General features: G+C 53.3%; 1 protein-coding gene and 1 long non-coding RNA gene across 2 annotated transcripts; one reads left to right on the top strand and one right to left on the bottom strand.

Annotated features, from left to right (window-relative positions):
* The first annotated feature begins 616 nt into the window (after window positions 1–616).
* Asl (argininosuccinate lyase) lies at window positions 617–9780 on the top strand. The gene is made up of 16 exons (XM_004839982.4): window positions 617–764; window positions 858–911; window positions 3107–3301; window positions 3807–3890; window positions 4075–4229; window positions 5344–5421; window positions 5502–5579; window positions 6613–6665; window positions 6959–7021; window positions 7158–7272; window positions 7356–7440; window positions 7520–7579; window positions 7726–7809; window positions 8786–8866; window positions 8971–9077; window positions 9164–9780. The coding sequence occupies exons 2-16, from the start codon at window positions 900–902 to the stop codon at window positions 9330–9332; spliced, it is 1419 nt and encodes a 472-aa protein (XP_004840039.1). The 5' UTR covers window positions 617–764; window positions 858–899; the 3' UTR covers window positions 9333–9780.
* Window positions 9781–12021: 2241 nt separating this feature from the next.
* Window positions 12022–23324, bottom strand: LOC147822627 (uncharacterized). The gene is made up of 2 exons (XR_015445267.1): window positions 23101–23324; window positions 12022–21375 (listed from the first exon to the last, which is right to left on the bottom strand). It is a non-coding gene; the product is annotated as an uncharacterized LOC147822627 (long non-coding RNA).
* Window positions 23325–23334: the final 10 nt, after the last annotated feature.

The following is a 23334-nucleotide window of genomic DNA, read 5'->3' as shown; positions in this document are numbered from 1 at the left end:
ACTCACTATGAAGCCCAGGCTGGCCTCCAAATCACAGCAGTCCTCCTGCCTCAGCCTCCTCAGTGCTGGGATCATAGGTGCGCACCATCACACCCGGCTCATTCGCACCCTTTGCTGGCGTCTGTTTCCCCATCGGTAAACAGAACCGTCGTGAAGATGAACCAGAAGCGAGTTACCAGGGTGTTTCCCACGGTGACGACGGCTCCGTCCTCTGACACCCCCCCCCCCTTCCTCCGCAACCCTTTTGCTGAAGCCTTTGTCCGTCCGCGCTGCCGGACACTCGGGCCTGCGACCTCAGGTGTGTCGACCGCCGAGGACCTGGACCCCTCCGGGACAGGGACGCCAGGCTCAAGCACCCGCTTCGGCTCATTGCTGTTTTCTTCCACGTGTATCTGGCGCCCGGGAAGGGCCTGGCGCGTGTTTGGTGAATGACTGAGTGAGCGTCAAGCCATTTCACCTTCTGGATCTCGCGAGCTCATCTGGCCCGGGCCTGTGGTCACAGTCTTGACCTCTGAACCGGGTCCCGCGCAGCAACTCCCAGCGACACCGGCGCGGTCCAGGCCTGGGCAGGTTCTGCCTGCTTAAGGCCCCGCCCACATCCCGGGTTGGACAGCGGAGGCAACGCCCACCTGGCTGGGCCGGCTTGGATTGGTGCGACCGCCTAGGGAGGCGGGGTCAGGGCTGGGTGAGGGGCAGCTGACGCCTGGTGGGCCAGAAAAGCTCAGCCCGCGGGCTTCGTGGACTCAGGAGGCGGGAACAACCGGGTGAGTGTGTGGCGGCGGGTCCGGCGGGAGCGGGGAACGCCAGAGACTGTCGCGCTCCGGGCACTAAGTGGTCAGTCCTGTCTTGTCTTCCAGACTCGAGAACCGAGGCTCCCCTACGACCAGGAACCGCCCAATATGGCATCAGAAGTCAGTGTGGCCCCCGAGCCTGCGAGCAGGGTTGGGGGGAGGCCCAAGCTGTGACCGCGCGTGGGTGGGTGGCCCCGGGTCCCCAGGTGGCCGTGTGACACCAGCACCCCTCGTGCCGAAAGCTTGGCGGCGCCCACCTGGCGATGTGCAACCGGGGCCAGGATGGGAAGAGCCGGAGGGAGGGCCCAAGGCCCCTGTGCCCGAGCTGTGGCTGCCACAGGTCCCCAGCGCGTGGGGATAATAACAGCCTCCACCTCCTGCTCTAAGGCACTGGGTCACGAGGCCACTGCTCTGAACCCGGGGGCTGTTTGCTGCCGGTCGTGGCACATGGCTGACCTCCCAGGAGACTGGGAGGCTGAGGCAGGAGGATTGCAAGTTGCAGCCCAGCCTGGGCAACTCAGCAACTTAGTGAGACTCTGTTTCAAATTTTTGTCTTTTTTTTTTTTTTTCAGTACCGGGGATCCAACTCAGGTCCTTGCTCTTGCGCAGCAGGTGGCGAAACCACTGAGTTAAATCCCCGGCCCTGTTTCAAATTTTTAAAAAGGCTGGGAGGTAGCTCAGTGCAGAGGTCCTGGCTTCAATCCCCAGTACTGCAAAAAATAAAATAAAATTACATCAAATAAAAATACAAAGAAAGATCAGTTTGACTGAGGCTCAAGAAGGGAACCCGAGGCTGGGAACCAGGTGTCTGGGTCCCAGCCCCTCTGTCCTCCTCAGCGGGGGAGACACTTTCTCCCCCTCAGACCATGTGAAGAAATGAAGAAGCAAGAAGCAGGGTGCGGGTGCGGGTGCGGGTGCGGAGGCCTGGGGGGCGGAGCAGGGGGGCCTGGACTTGGAGCTGCACAGACCCGGTTTCCATACCAGAGTCACCTGAGCTCCCTGAATCCCGCTGAGACAAGCAGGGTCGCCGTGCCTAGCTGGAGGGAGGCGCAGGCCCCATGTCCAGTCTCCCCCCTCACCCCACCCCCCGCCCCCGGACTCAGCCAAGAAAGTGCTGCAGAAATGGGCCCAGAGTGACATCGCTGCTGCCGCTGCCGCCAGTCCTCTCCGCAGGACCAGGAGTCCCCTGGCCAGAGCCGCATCTGCGCTGGGCTTCCCGCCCTCCTCATCCCTGAGGGTGGCACCGGCCTCTGACCTCCCCAGACCACTTTACCAGGCAGCCCAGGGTAGGGCCTGGTCCAGAAGCACAGGGTCCTGCAGTCCAGGCTGCTGACCCGAGCTTGCCCCGGGCCTCCAGTGGGTGGGTGCTAATTGCTTTGGCTCAGCCTGCCTGTCAGGGAATTGTTGTTATTACCAACAAGGAGTAGAGGCCCAGAAGCTGCTATGAGGGCTTCCAGGCCTGGACCTTCTGGACCAGGGCGCCATATGGTGCTTTATTTTCCTGGTAATGGGGACTGAACCCAGGGCCTCAGCCATTTTTAAATTTTCAGACAGGATCTCACCAAGTCACTAAGTTGCTACATCCCCAGCCCTTAAAAAAAATTTTTTTTTTGAGATAACACCTTGCTAAATTGCCTAGCCTGGGTTCAAACTTTCGATCCTTCTGCCTCAGCCTCCCAGTGTGCTGGGATGACAGCCTACGCCACCAGCGCCAGCCCCTGTGGAGCTTGGGTGGAGATCAGGTCCTAGTGGGATGGCTGGGGGTGGGCCACACGAGGCCGAGGGGCAGAGGCTGCCATGGGTCAGAGTCCTTTGGCACCAGGGCTGTCGAGCACAGAGGAGTCAGCTCGTACACAGCCCGGTGGAGGTGCCTGTGGTGTCAGCGGGTGTATGCAATTGTCCCTTGGCACAGTGGGGCTGGATTAAAACTGAGCTTTCAGAGCAGCTTCTCAGCTTGCCTGATGTCCTGCACAGCCACAGCCCCTACCCCTAGGAGTTCCACTTCCATATCTGTCCAGGGAGAATGCACCTGTTCATATCTTTCCTGACAACTTTTTCTCCCTGCAGTCCCAGGGACTGGACCCAGAGCCTTTGCCCTGAGCTATGTCCTCAACACTTTTTATTTTTCATTTTAAGACAGGGTCTTGCTAAGTTGCCGAGTTAGGTTCCAACTTTTGATCCTCCTGCCTCAGCCTCCTGGAGCACTGGAATTACAGGCCTGTGCTTCTTTGGCTGGCCCTGAGTGCTCTTTTTGAAAGGCTCTTTCTTGGTGTGAGGGAAGGTGATTAATTCATTGCCCCTGCTCTCCTGGCCAGAGCGGGAAGCTGTGGGGTGGCCGGTTTGTGGGTGCGGTGGACCCCGTCATGGAGAGATTCAATGCATCCATTGCCTACGACCGGCACCTGTGGGAGGCGGATGTGCAGGGGAGCAAGGCCTACAGCCGGGGCCTGGAGAAGGCGGGACTCCTCACCAGGGCCGAGATGGACCAGATCCTGCGAGGCCTGGACCAGGTACTCACCCTTCCTTCCTTCCTTTCTCTCTCTCTCTCTTTCTCTCCCTTCCTTCCTTTTTTTTCTTCTTCTTCTCTCTCTCTCTCTCTCTCTCTCTCTCTCTCTCTCTCTTTCTTTCTTTCTCTTTTATTATCCTGAGGATCAAACCCAGGAGTGCTCTACCACTGAACGACATTTGGGCCCTTTTTAATTTTTTTATTTTGAGAGTCTTTCTCTAAATTGCCCTGGTGGGCCTTGTACTTGAGCTTCTCCTGCCTCAGCCTCCCTTGGTGCTGAGACATTTGCCACCAATCTGCCACTCTCCTCATCTTTTAAGGACTCCCATAACCTCCTGGGTCACGGGAAAAGATGGGGGGGGGCACCTGAGATGCTCCCATGGGGTAGCAGGGCACGGCAGGACTCACAGTTTCCCCACAAGGACACTCAGCCATCTGGGACAGGAAACCAGGCTGGGGTCCTCTCAGCAGCTGATGTCCCCACCTGACCTGGGCTGTTCCCACTCCAGGTGGCAGAGGAGTGGGCCCAGGGCACCTTCAAGCTGCACCCCAGCGATGAGGACATCCACACAGCCAATGAGCGGCGCCTGAAGGTGGGGTGTCCCCACGTCCCCTCTGCTCGGCTGGCCTCCCTCCCCCTCATTCCGTTCCCGTCGTCCTTGGGACAGTGTGGAACTGGGGGACCCCGCAGAGCTGGGAAGAAGCCGGTGCAGGGCCAGGCCTGGGTCACCCCTTGAGGTGGCAAGCAGCCCTGACCCTGTGCTTCTGCCACCCCAGGAGCTCATTGGAGATGCGGCGGGGAAGCTGCACACAGGACGCAGCCGGAACGACCAGGTGGTGACGGACCTCAGGCTGTGGATGCGGCAGACCTGCACCATGCTCACGGGCCTCCTGTGGGAGCTCATCAGGACTATGGTGGACCGGGCAGAGGCGTAAGAGAGGTCACAGGCAGGCAGCCCCAGGTGGCCAGGTGGCCAGAGCCTGGAGCCCCGGGTCCCCTTCCGCCTGGTGTCCCCAAGCCTGGGCTTCCGCACCTCAGTGTCTTCCAGGCTTTGCTCCTGCAGACCTGGCCCAGGGGCTGCCGAGTCCCTGTGTGGTGTCCGGGACGGGGCTGACCCTGCTCTTTCCTGGGGCCCTGTGACCCCTTATGCTGGGGCACATAAAGGCATAAGGATGGTCACCCTGGGGTAATGAAAGTCTTCTACAATTGACCAAGGTGATAATTGCAAACTGAAGTGTACACTTTAAATGGGTAAATTAAATGTTTTACATATTTAAAAATAATCACCACCCAACAGCTCCTCTGCCGTTGCCCTGCCATTCATTCACAGGTACTAGGGATTGAACTGGGGCCTTCACACTGAGCTACATCCCTGGGCCTCCCCCCAGTTTTTTTCTAAATTTTGAGACAGGGTCTTGCTAAGTTGTCCAGGCTGGGCTCTAACTTGTGATCCTCCTGCCTCAGCCTCCCAAGTGCTGGGACTATAGTGTATGCCACCATGCCCAGCTTTCCTTTAATCTTATATTAGTCACTTTCTTGTTGCTAGGAAGACACCCTAAAAGTTAAAAGAGGGAAAGGTTCATTTGGCTCACAGTTTTAGTGGGTTCAGTCCATGGTCAGCTGGCTCAAAGCAACAACAGCATGGAGGAAGGGCCTGGGCGAAGACAGACTCAACCCATGGCAGCCTGGAAGCAGAGAAGGAAAGAGCAAGAGACAAGAACTAATCCTCCCAGGCTACCCTCGTAGAGACCACCTTCAATAGGGCCCCAGCTCCTAAGAGCACATTCAGCTCTGAACTCAACCATGGATGAATCCACCAATGAGTACAGCACCTGGTGATGCAGTCACCTCCCACACACGGGAGACTGGGGGACACTTTGGATCTAAACCATCACAGACCTATCTCCCCAGGAGACTGCTTGGTCCCTCGTGTGGGCAGGGGCTTTCGGGCCGCCTCGCTCTCCCTGGAGGCCCCAGGTCCTGGTGTTCCAGGCAGGCTCTGCCTGGCCCCAGCCCTCAAGCCCCTACTCCTCTCGTCCCTGCAGGGAACGCGATGTCCTCTTCCCAGGGTACACGCACCTCCAGAGGGCCCAGCCCATCCGCTGGAGCCACTGGATCCTGAGGTGAGCTGGGGCCATGCAGGGCACTGTGTGGGACTGTGTGGAACCAGCTGCCCTGATCCCGCAGCCCTGGCTTCCCACAGCCACGCGGTGGCGCTGACCCGGGACTCGGAGAGACTGCTGGAGGTGCAGAATCGGATCAACGTCCTGCCCCTGGGGAGGTGAGTGAGGCCGCAGGGCCCCAGGGCGGCAGGGAGAGGTACAACATAGTCAGCATGGTCCTTTGGGAGTGGCATGAGAAGCCAGGGACAGAGGGGACAAGCAGCAGGGTGCTAGGAGGCACGATCATAAAATATGGTGAATGCTTAAGTCTTAAAAAGTGTATTACAGTAAAAGACATTGCCATGAATCCCTCCCAGAATCCTCCCCTTGCTTTTTGTCCCATTGCCCTTGCCACTTTCTGAAGCAGCTCTGGAGCCTTTTTCCTGAGTGTCCTTAGTTGGGCTGTTGTGGCAGCCTCGATGTCCTGAATCGATTCAAAGTGTTTCCCTTTCACCGTCATTTTGACTTTGGCAAGAGCCAGTTCCAGTGAACAAGGTGGATGCGGGTACTCATGTACTTACCAGCCTGCCTCTCTGTTGCATGGCACTCGGCAGCAGCATTCACTGCATTTTTATCACATGGGGTAAAGACACTCAAAAAAGAGAACTTTCAGAGCTGCTTCAGAAAGCAGCAAAAGGGCCCAGGGATTTAGCTCAGTGGTTTTGCTGCCTGCTGCACAAGCCCAAGCGCAAGGACCTGAGTTTGATCCCCGGTACCAAAAAAAAAAAAAGCAGCAAAAATGATGGGATGCGTGTTCAATGTGAGGGGGAAGATTCTGACGGCGACTCATGGCAATGTGACTGTTACTATAGTAATGTTTATGTAAACACTCACTGTATATTTCAACGGTACCTCGTGAGCCAGGAGGGGGACTCTGTGGGCCTCCAGCTGCCTCTCAGCTGGGGACAGCCAAGCTGCTAATGTGTCCGAGCAGGGAGAAAGCTCCCTCATGGCCAGCTGCCTACGACCTGCTGTTCCCTGCATGGGTCCAAGTATTCTGGTATCCAAGGTGGCCAGGACAGAGAGAGGCCAAGCCCAAGGCTGAGCCAGGGCCACCAAGTCCTGGTTCTGTGTGTGTGTGTGTGTGTGCGTGCCCGCGCACGGAGCCTTGTCCCCTCTGACACCTGTCCCCTCTGACCCCTATCCCTGCAGTGGGGCCATTGCAGGCAACCCTCTGGGTGTGGACCGGGAGCTGCTCCGAGCAGGTGAGACGCACCGCCTCCTCCCTGTTGTCCCCCACACCTACCCTGTCCCCGACACACAGGGCGAGGGAGCAGGCTCTGCCTTCCTACCTGAGGCTGCTGAGACCCAGGCTGCCTGTGGCGGGGGAGCCCGGCATTGGGGAAGCTCAGGGGTCCGGCCCTATCCCTAACCTGCACTGGGACCCTGTCCCCACCTTGTCCCCACCCCCATCACCCTTCCTGGGAGATGGCGAGGTAGATAGTGGTGGCTGCTTTGGGGTCCACCCTCCTGCCCAGCCCCATGTCCCCTCCCCCAGAACTGAACTTCGGGGCCATCACGCTCAACAGCATGGATGCCACCAGCGAGCGAGACTTTGTGGGTGAGTCGCAGGTGCCACCCTGCTCCTGCCCAACCCCGGCTTCTCTCCAGTCTCTTCTCACCCCTGGAGCTTCTCTGGGCTGGGTGGGGACCAAGAAGTCTAGTGGCCGAGCACTGCTGTCCCCTCCCCTGCCCAGTGGAGCTCCTGTTCTGGGCGTCCCTGTGCGTGACCCACCTCAGCAGGATGGCAGAGGACCTCATCCTCTACGGCACCAAGGAGTTCGGCTTCGTGCAGCTCTCTGATGCCTACAGGTGAGGCCCTGTTCTGTCACCATCTCCGCCCCACCGCCATGGCTCCCCGACTCCCTCAGACTCAGCCCAGCTGCTGTCCCCAGCACTGGAAGCAGCCTGATGCCCCAGAAGAAGAACCCCGACAGCCTGGAGCTAATCCGCAGCAAGGCGGGCCGTGTGTTTGGACGGGTGAGCAGCGGGAAGGGTGGCCAGGCCCGTGGGGTCCTTCTCAGTCCTATGCTGGCTCCTGAGCCGCCTCTTCCTGCAGTGCGCTGGGCTCCTGATGACCCTTAAGGGACTTCCGAGCACCTACAACAAGGACCTGCAGGTGCGGGGCTGGGGTGGCGGGGACCCCCAGGGCAGCCACATCGTGCCCCGTGCACCCCGCCGTCCCTCACCACGGGCGAGAGTGGATGGCGGCCTGTGCCCTGTGGGGGCCGGGGTCACAGGCCTCACCCCTGCGTGCGCCCCCAGGAGGACAAGGAAGCCGTGTTTGAGGTGTGTGACACTATGAGCGCAGTCCTGCAGGTGGCCACAGGTGTCATCTCCACACTGCAGGCAAGACTTTCCCCGTCCCAGGGCTGGGTCCCTGCCAGGTCTGCAGGGGGCACGACGGGGGTCTCCAAAGGAGGCCACTGGGGCTGGGGGACCCAGGTCCTGTCCACTGGCCAGAGCACATCCTTTCTTTTCCTGTCCTTCCTGTTCTTTCATTTCTTCGCTTCTTTATCTTTTCCCTTCCTTCCCCTCTCTTCTCCTCTTCCTCCTCCTTCTATTCTCTCTCTCTCTTGAGGATTGAACCCAGGGCCTTTACCCTGAGCTACATCCCCAACCCTTTTCTTATTTTTTATTTTGAGACAGGGTCTCACTAAATCACTAAGTTGGCTGGGCTGGGCTCAAACATGTGATCTTCCTTCCTCAGCCTCCCAGAGTGCTGGGATTACAGGCATGCACTATCACATCCAGCCAGATTTTTAAAAAATCGTTTCTTGTGGGATATTCCAGTAAACAGTAGTTGGAAATGTGTCACAAAGCCCTGCATGCCCAGACCCAGCTTTAACAATAATCATTCGTTCACTCCTGCTCCAGCTCCCCCCATAACTGGGGCCGATTCCGGCATCTTCATTTCATCCCTGAACAGTTCGGGGTGTCTTCCCAGCACGGGTTCTCAAGGTGTGGTCTCCTGTTCAGCAGCACCAGCCTCCCCTGAGAATCTGATAGAGATCCGTACCAGACCAACTGAGTCAGACTGTACGCCAGAGCCTAGTGTTTCTGTTTTGCTTTTGAGACAGGGTCTCACTATGTCGCTCAGGCTGGCCTTGAACTCACCGTGTAGCCCAGGCAGCCCTCAGAGTCATGGTGATCCTCCTCCCTCAGCCTCCCCCAGCCTCCCCCGTACTGGGCTACCACATTTAGCCCAAAGAGCAGGGGCGAGAGGCGCTGCACCGGGGGCGGAGGCATCCTGGCAGGCGGGGACCAGGGCCTGGCACCCGCAGGCCCCGGGGTGTCTGGACTCACAGTGGCCGCTGGTCCCCAGATTCACCGTGAGAACATGGTGCGGGCGCTCAGCCCTGACATGCTGGCCACGGACCTCGCCTACTACCTGGTCCGCAAAGGGGTGAGTGGGCGGCGGGGGCGTGCGGGGACAGAGGGACGTCCCCGGCGGGGGCGGGGGCGGTCAGAGCGAGGACGCTGGCATCAGCACCGCCCGGCCGCCCCCAGATGCCGTTCCGCCAGGCGCATGAGGCCTCCGGGAAAGCCGTGTGCGCTGCCGAGACCCAGGGCGTGGCCCTGAGCCAGCTGTCGCTGCGGGAGCTACAGACCATCAGGTGCGCTGCCGGCCCCGCCCACCGCGCCCCATTCCATTCCCCGCCCCTCTCCGGCCCGCCCCGCCCACCGCGCCCTGTCCCGGCAGCCCCCTGTTCTCGGGCGACGTGAGCCGTGTGTGGGACTACGGGCACAGCGTGGAGCAGTACAGCGCCTTGGGCGGCACGGCGCTCTGCAGCGTCGACTGGCAGATCGGCCAGGTGCGGGGCCTGCTGCGGGCACAGCAGGCGCGGATCCCCGCGCCCGCCCCCCAGTGAAGCAGACGCCGCCTGTTCCTGCCCAGCCTGGCTCCTGGGGCTTCTTGAGGGTCCGTCCGGCAGCCATGGAGGAAGCGGAGAGGGGACGGGGAGCAGGGGGCGGCCAGCTAGAGTGTGTCGGCCGCCCGGCGTCCTTGGAGCCCTGGTGGCCCCTGTGAGCGAGCTGGGCCCTCCCTGCTGCCCTCTCCCCTCTCCCCTGGCACCTCGGAGCAGGTGGCCCGGGCCGAGCCCTGTGCCAGGACTGCAGGGGTGACGTGAATGCCAAGGTCCCGCCAGCTGCTTACAAAGCTCCAGATGGACCCCGGCATGGTGGTCAGGCCTGTGATCTCAGCACTGTAGGAGGCTGAGGCAGGAGGATCCCAAGTTCAAGCCCAGCCTGGGCAGCTTAGTAACTTAGCAAGACTTTGTCTCAAAATAAAAAATAAAAAGGGCTGGGGATGGAGCTCAATGGCAGAGTGCGTGTGAGTTGGATCGCGCACATGAGCATGCACACACACATGCACAGTGAGGGTGCTACCTTCTCCCCCCGGGAGCCATGTGCTGATCAGTCCCGGGTGCTAATCGTGAGGTGAGGCCCACAGAGATGTGGGGTTCAGAGCCGCAGCCAAGGGGGGCTGGTAACACGCAGCTGGGCTGGGCAGGTAGCAAGTGTGCGAGAGACGGGACAGAAGACCTCATCTACACAACACCACAATCCTGTAGGAAACGTCGGGGATTCAGGGGGCGTGATGGGGCACGAGTAAGCCCAGCACTTTGGCAGGCTGAGGTAGGAGGATCACAAGTTCAAGCCCAGCCTGGGTAATCTAGTGACTGCAAGACCTTGTCTCAAAAGATTCTAAAACGATCCGGGGATGTAGCTCAGTGCAAAGGCCTGGGTTCAGTCCTCAGTATCACACATAAAAAAATCTGTTCTTCACATTTTATTGATAACAAAGAAAAATAAGCTAAACTGAAAGAAGAATGAGTAAGGCTGGAGGTGATTCTGGGAGCAAGAAGCTTTTTGTAAGCTAAGGAACCAAAATCCCAGCAGAGGGGAAATGATTCCAAATTCCGGAAAGAACCAAAGCTGTAGGTCACAGCCACAATCTTCCAAGGTGGTTCCTGTCCACATCCTCTCAGGAGAATGAGTCAAAAATGAACATCTCAGGTCAGCCAAGTTGGGCAAGGTGGTGCATGCTTACAATCACAGCACTCAGGAGGCTGAGGCAGGAGGATCTCCAGGAGTTAGAGGCCACCCTGGGCTACAGAGTGAGTTCAAGGCCAGCCTGGACAACTCGAGGCTGTCTCACAAACACCAAAAGAAAAGCAGATCAGAGCTAACTCTAACAATTCCCTGGGGGTTCGGCCGTGAGCTCCTCACGGGTCTCTAGAACTGTGCTATGCAGAGTTGAAGACAGTGCCATAGCTGGTTCCACCCCAACCATCTGGTCCAGAAGCAGCAGCGTTTGAACAGAGCCCCCAGTGCCTCCTCTGTGCCTCCATCTAGAACAGTACCTGACATCCAGAAGAGAGGTCAGGAGAGGCTTCCGCCTACCAAACAACAGATGATGTTAAAGTAGTAACCCTAATCCATAGGAACGGAGGAGAACTAGAACAGAGTGAATTCGAAGATTCCTTGGAGCTAGTGTGGTGGTGCACACCTGTCATCCCAACGCTCGGGAGGCTGAGGCAGGAGCATCCCTGCGATTTCAAGGCCAGCCTGAATTACAGTGAGACCCTTCAGGCTAAGTGAAGAGAAGAAGTCGGTGATGAACAGGTTAGGAAATGGAGGCTGCGCTTCACTCCTCAGGTGGGAAACGCATCGGTCCGCATTCTCAAGCTGATGAGCCAAATTAGAGAGCAGGTGCAGCGAGGAGGAGCAGCCACTAGAGGGAGCCACCGGGCTACGCTTCTGCAATTAACCAGGCGCTGATTCCGGGACACTAGGGCCTGGTTGGGGACCTTAGGTGCGTATTCGCTAAAACCCGACATCCATGCGCGTGTTGTGAAGCTCAACTCTAGGCAGATGAACGAGGGGGCTACAGAGTTGCGCAACACCAAAAAGCGAAATATTCAAGTGCATATCTTTATTTTCAACCTTTTTTTTTGGTGAGACATTTGAGAGATATATTTTTCATATGTATGAGGGCTGATATAAAACTATGGTGTGGGTTCGAATAAATATTTATTATAGTAAAGGTATATCACTATGAATCTTCCTCAAAATCCTCCCTCTCACTTCGAGCACACTTATTATCCCATCATTCTTGTCACTTTCTTTCCTGATCATTTTTTGGATACAGGGTCTCACTCTGTCTATCAGACTAGCCTCAAACTCGCAGTGATCCTCCTGCCTCAGCCTCCCAATGGTCTTTTTCCTTTTTTAAATTCTTTTTTTTTTTTTTTTGGTATCGGAGATCGAACTCGGATCCTTGAGCTTCCGAAGCAGGCAGCGGAACCACTGAGTTAAATCCCTGGCCCCTTTTTCCTTTTTTAAACAAGAAGTGTAAACAAGATACTTGATTTAAAGGAGAAATTAGGATTCTTTTATTTTTTTATAAGAGTAATTTATTCTTGTCGGGCGTGGTGGCACATGCCTGTAATCCCAGCACTCGGGAGGCTGAGGAAGGAGGATTGTCGAGAGTTCGAGGCCAGCCTGGGCTACATTGTGAGTTCAGGGCCAGCCTGAACTACAAAGCAAGACCGTCTCTTTAAAAAAAAAAAAAAAAGTAATTTGGGCTGGGGATTTAGCTCAGTGGTTCTGTTGTCTGCCTTGCAAGCGCAAGGTCCCAAGTTCGATCCCCAGTCCCCCCCCCCCAAAAAAAGTAATTTACTCTTAAAGACAGATTGCCCTACATGTAAGAGTCATATACAAAAAAATTATAAAACTGTCCTTGGTTTTACAATGATAAATGGAAAACCTTCCGCCATCTAACAAGGTAGGCAAGGATTTTGTTAAAACAGAGCGAAATATCTTACTGGAGCAGAAGGGTCCGGGCCGAGCGAGGGCAGCTCTGGGGAGGGGGGTGACTGTCATGGAACTAGGGTACCCGCCTGGTCTCCCTGGGGTGTCCGTGACACCCTCACCTCCGGTCACGGAGGAGCAGCCACGCGGTGCAGGAGCGGAGGGAGGTGAGCGACCCGGGGTCGGGGCCGGGTGGCGGGATCGGAGCTCGGGGAGCTGCAGCCGCCTCCGGAGTTGCCCGCCTGCCACTCGCACGATCGGCCTTCCATCCCTGTCGTCCGCTCTCTCCTGACCCTTCCTGGCCTTTTCTCGGCGTGGCGAGCGCCCCGCGTCTTCAGCCGCCACCTCTCCTCTCAGTGGCCTTGTGGCACTTTTCAGTGGTTGCTCTGGATTGTCTGTTACACAACCCATCCCCTTCTGTCACCTTCCTGCTAGTTTGCTTGCTTGCTTGCTTGCTTTCTCCTTCCTTCTTTCCTTTTTATTCTTTTATTTCTGTGAAGCAGGGTCTCACTGAGTCACTTAATTGCTCAGGCTGAACTCAAACTTGCGGTCCTGGTCCTCCCGTTGGCCTCCCAAGGAGGTGGGATTACAGGTGTGCACCACCTGTTGCCTGGCAACCTGGTTTTTCAGAGACAGGAAGTACATTACGTACAGCTCTTGCCAGAAAACGGCTACACTCAGACTGGCAAAGCCTCCCTTCTGCTGTCATCTACCCAGACGGAGGCTGAGGCAGGAGGATTGCAAGTTGGAGCCCAGTTTGCATAACTTAGGAAGATCTTATCTCAAAAGTTAAAAAAAATCTGCTGCCTGGCCTTGCAAGCACAAGGTCCCGAGTTTGATCCCCAGTACCTAAATAAATATATATAAGATTAAAAAAGGCCTGGAGATGTAGCTCAAAGCAAAGGACCTGGGTTCAATTCCCAATGTCACAAAAGGATAAGTAAATCAATAAATCTAGAAATTTACTCTCAAAAATTTCAGGAAGTGGGAAATCCAAAATCAGCCTGTTAACAGGGTTGGTTCCACCTGGAGACAAGGACTATAGAGGAAAATATGAGATAATGGAAATACTATTCATTTGATGAGAGTACTAGCATATTCAGTAATAACCAGAAGAGCGTGATTAACCATATTCTTATTTTTTTTGGTACCAAGGATTGAACTCAGGACCTTGCACTTGCAAGGCAGGTGGCAGAACCACTGAGCTAAATCCCCAGCCCTGACTAACCATATTCTTTAAATATCACTAGCCTAGTCAGATTGCTTATTGTGCTATATGTAAATTTAGAGGTACTCTAAGTTTTATTCTGCATCATTAATGGTTCCTGTTTCTACTAAAAGGGTGATTAGGGAGGGTATATGTTGGCCTGTTACTGACATAAAAGTTCTTTATATAAATTTATGTTACAAACATCCATTTAAATACCCAAAGCATTTCAAAGATACTTTGTTTTGTCATGGCATAGCAAAATAAATCCAGGCAGTCATAGAGAAGCATTTTTTTAAACCAAAATTTTGTAACTTTTATAACTTGGAAGTAAGTTAGCTTGAATAATAAAAATGTCTTTTTTTTTGTATGTCTTTTTTTTTTAAGAGGTACGAAATAACAGTACTTTTTCTAAGTTCAACATATTGGTAGTTTGTCAGTTATTACTTTTGTTTTTTTTGATACCAGGGATCAAACATGGGTCCTTGCGCTTGTGCAGCAGGCGGCAAAACCACTGAGCTAAATCCCCGGCCCTTGTCAGTTATTACTTTTTTGTGTAATAAATATTTTGTTTCTTTCTTCTTTTTTTTTGGTACTGGGGATCAAACTCAAGACTTTGCGCTTTCGAGGCAGGCACAGTGCCACTGAGTTAAATCCCCAGCACATAAATATTTTGTATTTGAAAAAAAAAATAGGGTTGGTTCCTTCTGGACACTGAGGGAAAAATCTGTCCTGTCTGTCTCCTGGTTTCTGCTGAGGGCTTCCAATCCTGGGTATTCTGTGGCTCATGCCTAAATCACACAGAATCTCTGTCTTTGTGTGCCGTCATCCCCGTACCTGTCCCAGTAGGCCCTGTGTCTTTACAGTGACACCAGTCACTGGATGCGGGGAGCATCCAATCCTGTGTGACTTCATCTCATCTGGAAGGACCCCACCTTCCAACAAGGTAACTCTTGTAGATAAAACTGTGTCCCCTGAGAAGAAAGGGGCAACCTGACCTACATAGTGAGAGCCTGCCTCAAAAAAACAAAAACGCACAGAAAAGAAAGTGGGAATATTACAACTGACTTACACAGTGCAAGAGGATCGTAAAAGGAAACGAGGAACAACTGCACACCAGTGAGTTAAGCATCCTAGGCAACATGGACGGACACATTCTTTGAAACACACAAATTACCTAAATTGATACAAGAAGAAACAGAAAACCTCAAGAGACTTCACAGCAAGCAGAGAGATGGGATCAGTACTCAAATCCCCAGGAACAAAAGGTCTAGGCCAGACGGTTTTGCAGGTGAATTCCAAGGAAGATCACTTCCTAGCAGATCCAAAAACCCTGGGACATTTGGGGGAACTTGAGAAGAGAGGGATTGGCCCAAGTCATTTAAAGGAATATTAACGCCATTCCTTCCTAAATCCCACCATGATACTGAAGAGGAGAGAGTCCTTCAGAACTCATTCTATGGGGCTAGCATTGCCTGATTCCAAGGTGAGATAAAGACCTCACCAGCCCCCAAGTCTTGGATCAGGGTCTCCTGGGGTTCAGAGCCCTGAAACCATGAGTCACCCATGTGCACTTTGAGAAGTGCTTTAGATTTCTCACTGGAAGCCCTGTAACTACCCTAAAAATGGAGTGTATTAGGTAGGGGACAGACCTATGGGCAATAATGGGAGAGTCCACCTAAAACTATGCTTCATGGTGTTCTGGGGAAAGCTTTCAACTTCCCGTTGTGCTATTCAACATGGCTATGTCATCTGTTGTGTTTCTGAAGGCACTGGAGGTATTGACGCATGTCCAGAACCAGTGGAGCCTGCCATTCAAAATTAAGGTATTGTCTTTGGAGAAAATCCTAGCCGTGCCCTTCCACCATGGTGTTCTGCCATATCCCAGGCCCCAGAGCAACTGAGCCAGAACCATGGACTGAATCCTCAGAAACCATGAGCCAAATGAGTCTTTCCACCCTTAAACTTGGTCTTCTCTGGTATTGTGAAAGGAAACACAGTATGTCTGTGCGGCCTTCCATGAGGGCATTACCCTTTCCCAGATGCTGGAGGCTGGGACCTCCTAATCCACCGGACTCCAATATTATGAAGACTGCAAACTCTGGGAATGGGTCCCTGGAAAAATGACGAGAGGACAACTTCTGGTTTCCTGTTTCTACTCCCTTTCATTCTTTGACTGTGTGTTCTACCTGGCTATCGTCCTGCAGGGCAGGAGTCCAGATGTGCCCAATGTTGTCCCCATGCTGAGCCTTCACTGAGCCTTCCCAGGCCACATGCTTCTGAGTGACACTGTATAAGGAGGGAATGGTGGACTCTGTCATGTCCCCATTGTCACACTTCTGTCATGATAAAATGGGTCCTTTAATCTGAGGTGATACAATCCCAGACCATCTTTCTGTAAATCAGAAAGGTGAATCAGAAAGATGCATTATGGGGAGAGTCACAAACCCGCATTCAGAATAGGGCTCAGAATAATGGTGTAGGGGCCGGGGATTTAGCTCAGTGGCACCTCGCCTGCCTCGAAAGCACAAGGTCCTGAGTTCAATCGCTGGTACCAAAAAACAAAAACAATGGTGCTATGGCTGTGTCTAGATGTCCCTCCAAAGCCCCCTGGGGTCATAGGTGGGGCCTTTTCAGAGGTGGCTGGATCTAGAGTGTGCAACTCTTAAACTGATTCATGGTGCAATGCTAGGCTCAAGGGCGCTAGGATTAAGGGTATGAGTGCTGCCCGCCCTAAGTAGCCTGGATGAGATAAAAGGGGGAGAAAGATGCTGCTAGGTCCCTTGCTGCTTTTGCTGTCTCCTGTGTGCTGTGAACTGTTTCTCCTCTTAGACACCCCTCTGCTATGCGCCACCCTGCCTCGGAGCCAGCCAACTTGGACTGAAGCCTCTACAAACTGTGAGCCAAATAAACCTTTCCCCCTTTAACTTTAGGTGTCGAGTATTTTGCCTCAGCAAGGAGAGAAAAGTAACTAAGACAAATGGTGAAATTAGGTTATTGCCAGGCATGATGATGCACACCTGTAATCCCATGTCTTAGGTACATTTCTCATTGCTGAGTCACAGCATCCAAAGCCTAAAGTTAAAGGGGGAAAGGTTTATTTTGGTTCCCAGTCTGTGGCGGTTTCAGTCCAAATCAGCCGGCTCCATGGCAGGGTGGCCTGGCAAACAGACATCGCAGAGCAGGCACCAGAAGCAGCAGCAGCAAGCAGCGGTAGCAGTCCTGCTTCTGTCTCCTATATTCAGTCCAGGCTACTTGCCCTTAGGGCAGCCAGTACTCACACCTAGGGTGGGACACCCTTAACCCTAGCATGTACCATGGATCCCAGTATCACACACCCTAGGTCCAGCAGCCTTCAAAAAGCCCCACCTATAACCACATGAGGTTCTGGGGGGACACCTAGGTATAAGCCATAACATCCCACAATGCAGGAGGATCGCTATGAGTTTGAGGCCAGCCTGGGCTACATATCGAGACGAGACCCTATCTTTTTTTTTGGTACTGGGGATAGATCTTGGGACCTTGTGCTTGCAAGGCAGGCTTCGGAACCACTGAGCTAAATCCCTGGCCCTACGAGACCCTATCTTAAAAAAAAAATAGAATTTGAGTTACTGGTTCTTCTTGGGTAGAAAAGCAGTGTCCTCAGATGTGATATACTCTGACTGCAGAATCCAAAAGGATCTATTATGTATTGTGCCTTTTTCCTGCAGGTAGCAAGAGTGTGGTACAATAGCTACTTAATGAGCACCCGCAGGACTTGTCACTTCCTGCTGGGTGTAGTCTAGCTACCCACATGTGGCCAATCAGCCTGGGGTCATTCACACAGGTTGGCAGTGGGATGCTGTGGAATGTCACGCTCCTTGTGGACTAATACCAGAAGAGATAGTGAATGTGAGCCATTGTCTTTCCCTGTAATTATGATCTGCTTTTGATCTTGTTTGTTGGCAGGGATTGAAAAGAAGACAATTGCTGGGTTGCTGGGCGTGGTGGTAATGCCTGTAATCTCAGCACCCAAGAGGCTGAAGCAAGAGGATTTTGTTTGAAAACAGGCTGGGTTCACAGCAAGACTATCTCATTTTTTTTTTTTTTGGTACGGGGTGGGGATTGAACTCGGATCCTTCAGCTTGCAAGGCAGGTGGCAGAACCACTGAACTAAATCCCAAGCCCCAAGACGATCTCAAAAAAAAAAAAAAAAAAAAAGGAGAGAGAGAAGGAAAAAGGTAAAAGAAGAAGGAAGAAGAGGAGGAAAGAAAAAGAAAGAACTATGAAAGGAAGGAAGGAAAGAAGGAAGGAAGGAAGGAAGGAAGAAAAGAAAGAAAGAAAAAGAAAGAAAGACAAACAAACCACATTTGCCCTATCAGTAGCCAAATGTATTAGTCAGTTTTCCCACTGTTGGAACACAGTACCCAATACTCACAATTTAAAAGATGAGTGGTTTAATTTGGCTCATGGTTTCAGGAGATTCAGTCCACGGCCAGTTGAGTCCAAGGCAGAACCATCACGGCAGAGCAAAGGCACTCAGTTCATGGTGGCCAGGAAAGAGAGGAGGGCAGGACCAGAGAGGAAGGGGCTGGGGACCAGACACAGGCCCAGGTCCCCCCTGTGACCCCCAGACACCCAGCAGTGTGCTCCACAATCTCCCAGGTGGCTCTCAAGCAAGTCAAGTGGGCTCAATTAAGCTTGTAGGTCACGAAGGTCACAAACACTTGGGATCAGTAACTGCACTGGACTCTTCCATAAAGACATGGCTTCTGTGCTTCTGCCACTGGGCGGGGGGGCAGTTCCTGGTAGTTGTGTTTTGCTCCCCATGACCTACTCAGTGTTTGTGGGGCCCACAGGGCAGAGCTGGGTCTTATGGGGATGCCACCCTAGCACACTGTCTCTGATGGCTGCTCCACTCTGCCACACCCTGGGGTGCAGCACTTCTTCTCTGCTACAGTCCTGGCCTGCAGGGTGGGAGAGAGGGGAAGCTGACCGGGCTTCCCCAAACCTCCAGCAAGACAGTTCTGGCACCCCCTCCCCATTCACAGCCGGCTGCCAATGTGCTCAAGGTGTGAGGAATCTTCCAGGAGTGTAACAAGATTGATTCCAGGTGCAAATGTCAGCCCAGGACTCTGGAAGGCTAAGGCAGGAAGATCCCAAAATCAAGCCCAGGGTGGACAACTTAGTGAGACCTTGTCTCAAAATAAAAACTTAAAGGGCCGGGGATTTAGCTCAGTGGTTCCGCTGCTTGCTTCACAAACGCAAGGACCCCAGTTTGATCCCCGGTACCAAAATAAATAAATAAATAAATAAAATAAAAACTTCAAAAAGGCCTGGGGACGCAGGTCATTGTGAAGGCCCTGACTTCAATCCCCAGTATCCCACACATGGAAAAAAAATTGGCTCTGTGTATCTTCTCCTGACTCACCAGAGTGGCCTTGGCCCGTAAGGATAAATCTGCCCCTCCTTGGCTTTCCAGGCCCCGTTCTGGCCTGACTCACTCAAGGCCACTGTGTCATGTAATCCTGTCTTCCTGTCAGCACTGTCACTCAGGCTCAACGGCTGCTGGAAGTGAGTAGTTTCCTCAGGGCCGGGCTGCCCTGCCTCCTCCTATCTCTCCCTGCTGGGCTGAGCCAACCCCTGCCTGGTCCTGAGGGAGGCTGGAGGAGGGTATCCAGAGGTGAGCGCCACACCTCTGTCAAGTGGAGGCTATTTCAAGGGGGTGAGAATGCTTTCCTTGCTCAAGGAGTCCAGGAAACTTTGAAAGTTCAAATTTTTCAGGCACAAGCAGGGTTTGGTGGCACACCCCTATAATCTCAGTCCTTGAGAGGCTGAGGCAGGAGGATTGCTGCAAGTTTGAGGCTATCCTGAACTACATAGTGAGACCCTGTCTCAAAAAGCACCAAATAAACAAATAAGTCAGAAAAAAATTCAGGCTAACACTCACATGTCCACATCCTGGGTCCCAGCATGCCCTAGTTTGGATCCGTGTTCCCCAAAAGTCCCTGCGTTAAAGGATGGGATTCCAGCCCACGGTGCTCCTGGGAGGTAGCAGCACCTTTAAGAGGGGGGCCTAGTGGGAGGTCTCAGGGGTGTCCTCTCAAAGAGGACAGTGGCACCCAGGCCTCTCCCTGTTCCCCTTTGTTCCCTGACTGGAAGGTGAGTGGATCAATCATGGCCTGGGAGCTCTGAAACTAGGAGCCTGATCAACCTTTCCTCTTTATAACTCTACTGCCTTGGGTATTTGTCATAGTAACAAGAAGCTGACTAATGCACAGGGTCTCACTCCTCCAGGAGCTGGGACGTTTTACAGTTTAACCCTGACGCTGCCAGAGAAGTGGCTCCACTTAGACATGGTAGGTGGCCATCTGGCTGTCACACAGTGCCCTGCTCTGCTGGTTGGCAAGGACAGCCTGCCATTCTCTTTCTCCCAGGTGTCCTGGCAGCCAGCATGAGCAGCTTACCCTACACCGACTAGAACTCCTTATACTTCTGTTTGGTTGGGACTTGCATTTTCCTTCTGCCTGTGCTCCAAGTCCATTTGCAACAGGTAAGGGTTTGCATGATCACAGCACCAAGCACGGGGGAATAAGCATCCTCTGCTTAGGACACAATGCTGGGTCACTGCTGCTGAGTGAACCAAAAAGTTGTGCAGTCCCTGAATCCCATCCCGGATGTTGGCTTTCTACAGCCACATCCAGTTGGAAGCAGAGGCAAAGAAAATGATCTATTAGATGCAGCTATGTGTGTGGGAAGTGACCCTGGAAATCAGAAAGAGCAAGGAGGGGTGGCTGGGGATGAGCACTTGTCTGGCAGGGCTGAGAGCCCCTAGCACTGCAATTTCTGGCTGTAGAAGAAAATTATGCAACCACGACTGCCCCCTAGGTGCTGGGTCATGTGGAGGGCAGAGATTAGGCCTGGATGTGGAGCCAAACTGACTTGGTTTCTGTTTGAGAGTCACCTGAGCTCTCTGAATCATTTCCTCTTTAGAATCCCTCCTATGGGCCAAGCAATAGGAAGTGCTCAATAAATGGGGGCTAGCTGGGCATAGTGGCCCATGCCTGTAATCCCAGCATTGGGGAGACTGAGGCAGGAGGATCACTGTGAGTTTGAGGCCAGCTTGGGCTACATAGTGAGTTCAGAGTAGCCTGAACTACATAGTGAGACCCTGTCTCAAAAGAACAAAACAAAACAAATATATATATATTAGAAATGGTGGCCAATAGCATCAATACTGCATTTTCCCTTGATCTTGGACTTCTCAAGCCTCCAGAACCGTGAGCAATCAACTTCTGCTGTTTATAATTACCCAGGCTATGATATTTTTGTTACAGTATCTTGAAAGACTAAGCCAAAGGTTCAAAGTCCTCAGTAGATTGTATGTGTAGGGGGCAGGAGAGTGGCCTGGACCAAGAGAAGTGACGGTAACAATGTTTGAGCTGGGATGGAAGCATTAGAAGAATGGGAAGAATCTTCTAGTCAGAGACAAAGAGGAAGGGCTTCCAGGATGAGGGAAAAGCTTGAGCTCCACACCCAGCCCTTCACTGGGAGCAGTGATCGGTGCTAACAAGAGGGATTGTAAGAGAGGGATTGGGAGCAGCCTGGGCCTTGGGTAGTCTGGGGGAAGGGTTCATGGCACAGAAGCTTGGCAGAGGTTAGTGATGTTTAGGAAACTTCCAGTTTGGCCCAGGAAAAGGTGCCTTGCACATCTGGGGTGGGGGCATCTCAGCTGCTCAGAGGCTCTGCCCGGCACAGGTCTGAGATGCAGCTGACATGGCCTCCGGGTCCACAGGAAGCAGTGCCACTCCACTTCAGTTTGTTTTGCTTGATAAACACCAGCCAGGCCAGTGAGGTGTTGGGAGCATGTTGTATTCAGGAGCTGAGAGTTGGGGTTGGTGGGGTGGCAGATCCTGAGGAAATGTGCGAAGGAATTTGGAGTCACCCAAAAGGAGATGGGCGGCTCATTCCATCCCTTCACATCCTGGACTCAAAACAGTGGCACATCTCATGGCTGATGCTTGGACCCCACTCTGCCTCCATTCACTCCTCGCTCACCAACTGTGTTCCTGCACTGGTGTTCCTGCACGATGAGCAGATATAATCCATGCTCTTGTGTACAGGGAGCAAAGAATTGCAGAGCACACACCCAGGGGCAGGTGGAAAGCAGCTAGTTATCGAAGATCATGGGAAGTTGTGCTCAGGGCAGGACTGCACTGATGAAAGATGTGGCATAAAAGTGGTGTCGGGGTGACAGGAAAGTAAAAGCACTGCACTCTGCTCAGCACACAGCAGCAGCCTCTCATAAGTCAGACTTTCTGAATTTAAAGAGTATGCAAATCCACCCTGGTGCCTCTCCTAAATCTCTAGGTGTGATAGGAATGATTGACAGGGTGCTGTGTCTCTCAACACAAATGCTTGTCCCAGAATTCACTCTGATCTTAATTACATGCATGACACATAGCACATATTTATGAGCCCTTAATGAGGTAGGGTAAAGGGAATAAAGGTCAGGCTAGGACAGTATTGGCGAACCTATTGCATGCCTGCCACACTGGGCTGTTTGTATCATTGAAAGCTCTAAAAGGTTTGCCATCACTGGGCTAAGAGAACCAACATGCATGCTCTCTCACCTAGAGCAGAGATCGCCTGAGTTATTGTTACTGTATTTTTTTTTATCTCTTGGGCAATGGAAGTGTGATGGCCCTGGGTGCTATTTAAAATTAAGTGGATAGGAAAAAAAAATTAAGTGGATAGGGCTGGGGATTTAGCTCAGTGGTTCCAGCACCTGCCTGGCAATCGAAAGGTCCTGAGTTCGATCCCCATACCAAAAAAAAAAAAATTAAGTGGATGGAAAGGAGTGACTTCCTTAGCTCCCTGTTCTTAACTAGACTAATGGTGCTTCCAAAATTCCATTTCCAGCTTGATTACATATTTGTATAGGGCTCACCATCTGGGAGAAGAAGTAGCTCGGTGGATGGGCTTTACTGACCAGCAGGTGGTTCTCAGGTCATAAATTCGGAGGCTTAAGGTCTTTCCTCCTTTCTCTTTCTCTGCCTCTGGGTCTCTTCTCCTTCCTTCTTTCCCTTTCTGTCTTCCTGCCTCTTCTTCTTTTTCCCTCTCTCACTGGTGATTGAACCCATAGCCTTCATACTGAGCTGCATTCCTTTATAAGTTTTTAAATTTTGAGGTCCCACTAAGCTGCTAAACTGCGCAGCCTGGGCTCAAACTCACAATCCTCCTGCCTCAGCTTCCCAGAGTGCTAGGATTACAAGCGTGTGGCACCACACCTTGCTTCTTACTTCTATATAATAAGCATTTGGGAAAAGCATTATATTCTTTCACCTCCTGTATTTAACTTTACTATCCTGGGATCTCTCTCTCTTTCCAATATCAAAGTCCACTATCGGAAAGCTGCTTTAGCGGGCGTGCAGTCGGAACAAAGCAAACACTTGTGCAACTCTGCCAACGTCTGTATCCAGGCCAGGTAATGGGGACCCTAAGCCCCACCTCCAGCCCATCCCCTTCAGCCCTTGTCTTCGGGTGGGGCCAGACCCAAGGCCTGGACTAAGCCGCCCACTGCCCTGCTAGGCTGAGTTTGCAATGTCTGGGGCGGGCAGAGAGTTCAGGGGTCTCACCTTGAGCACCCCGGCCTCTGCCTCGTCCGGGCTGGGGAGAATCAGTCAGTCCCCGAGTGGGGAAGGCAGTGACACCTTGGCAGCCGTGGGAGGACCGCCCGAGTCCCCGCTCCCTTGGACTGGGGACGATGACTCGGCCTCGGCTTCCGAGCGTCTGACTGCGGGAGTCCTCGAGTTCTGGCGCTCGCCCTCAATCAAAATGGCGTGGGCGGCCTCCGGGCGCGGACACGTGGT

The sequence above is a fragment of the Heterocephalus glaber genome, unplaced genomic scaffold (genome assembly GCF_053883595.1).
Source record: "Heterocephalus glaber isolate CG9 unplaced genomic scaffold, H.glaber_assembly_v1.0 deba00001610, whole genome shotgun sequence".
Classification (NCBI taxonomy): Eukaryota; Metazoa; Chordata; class Mammalia; order Rodentia; family Bathyergidae; genus Heterocephalus; species Heterocephalus glaber.
This window is presented reverse-complemented; position numbering and strand designations above follow the sequence as displayed.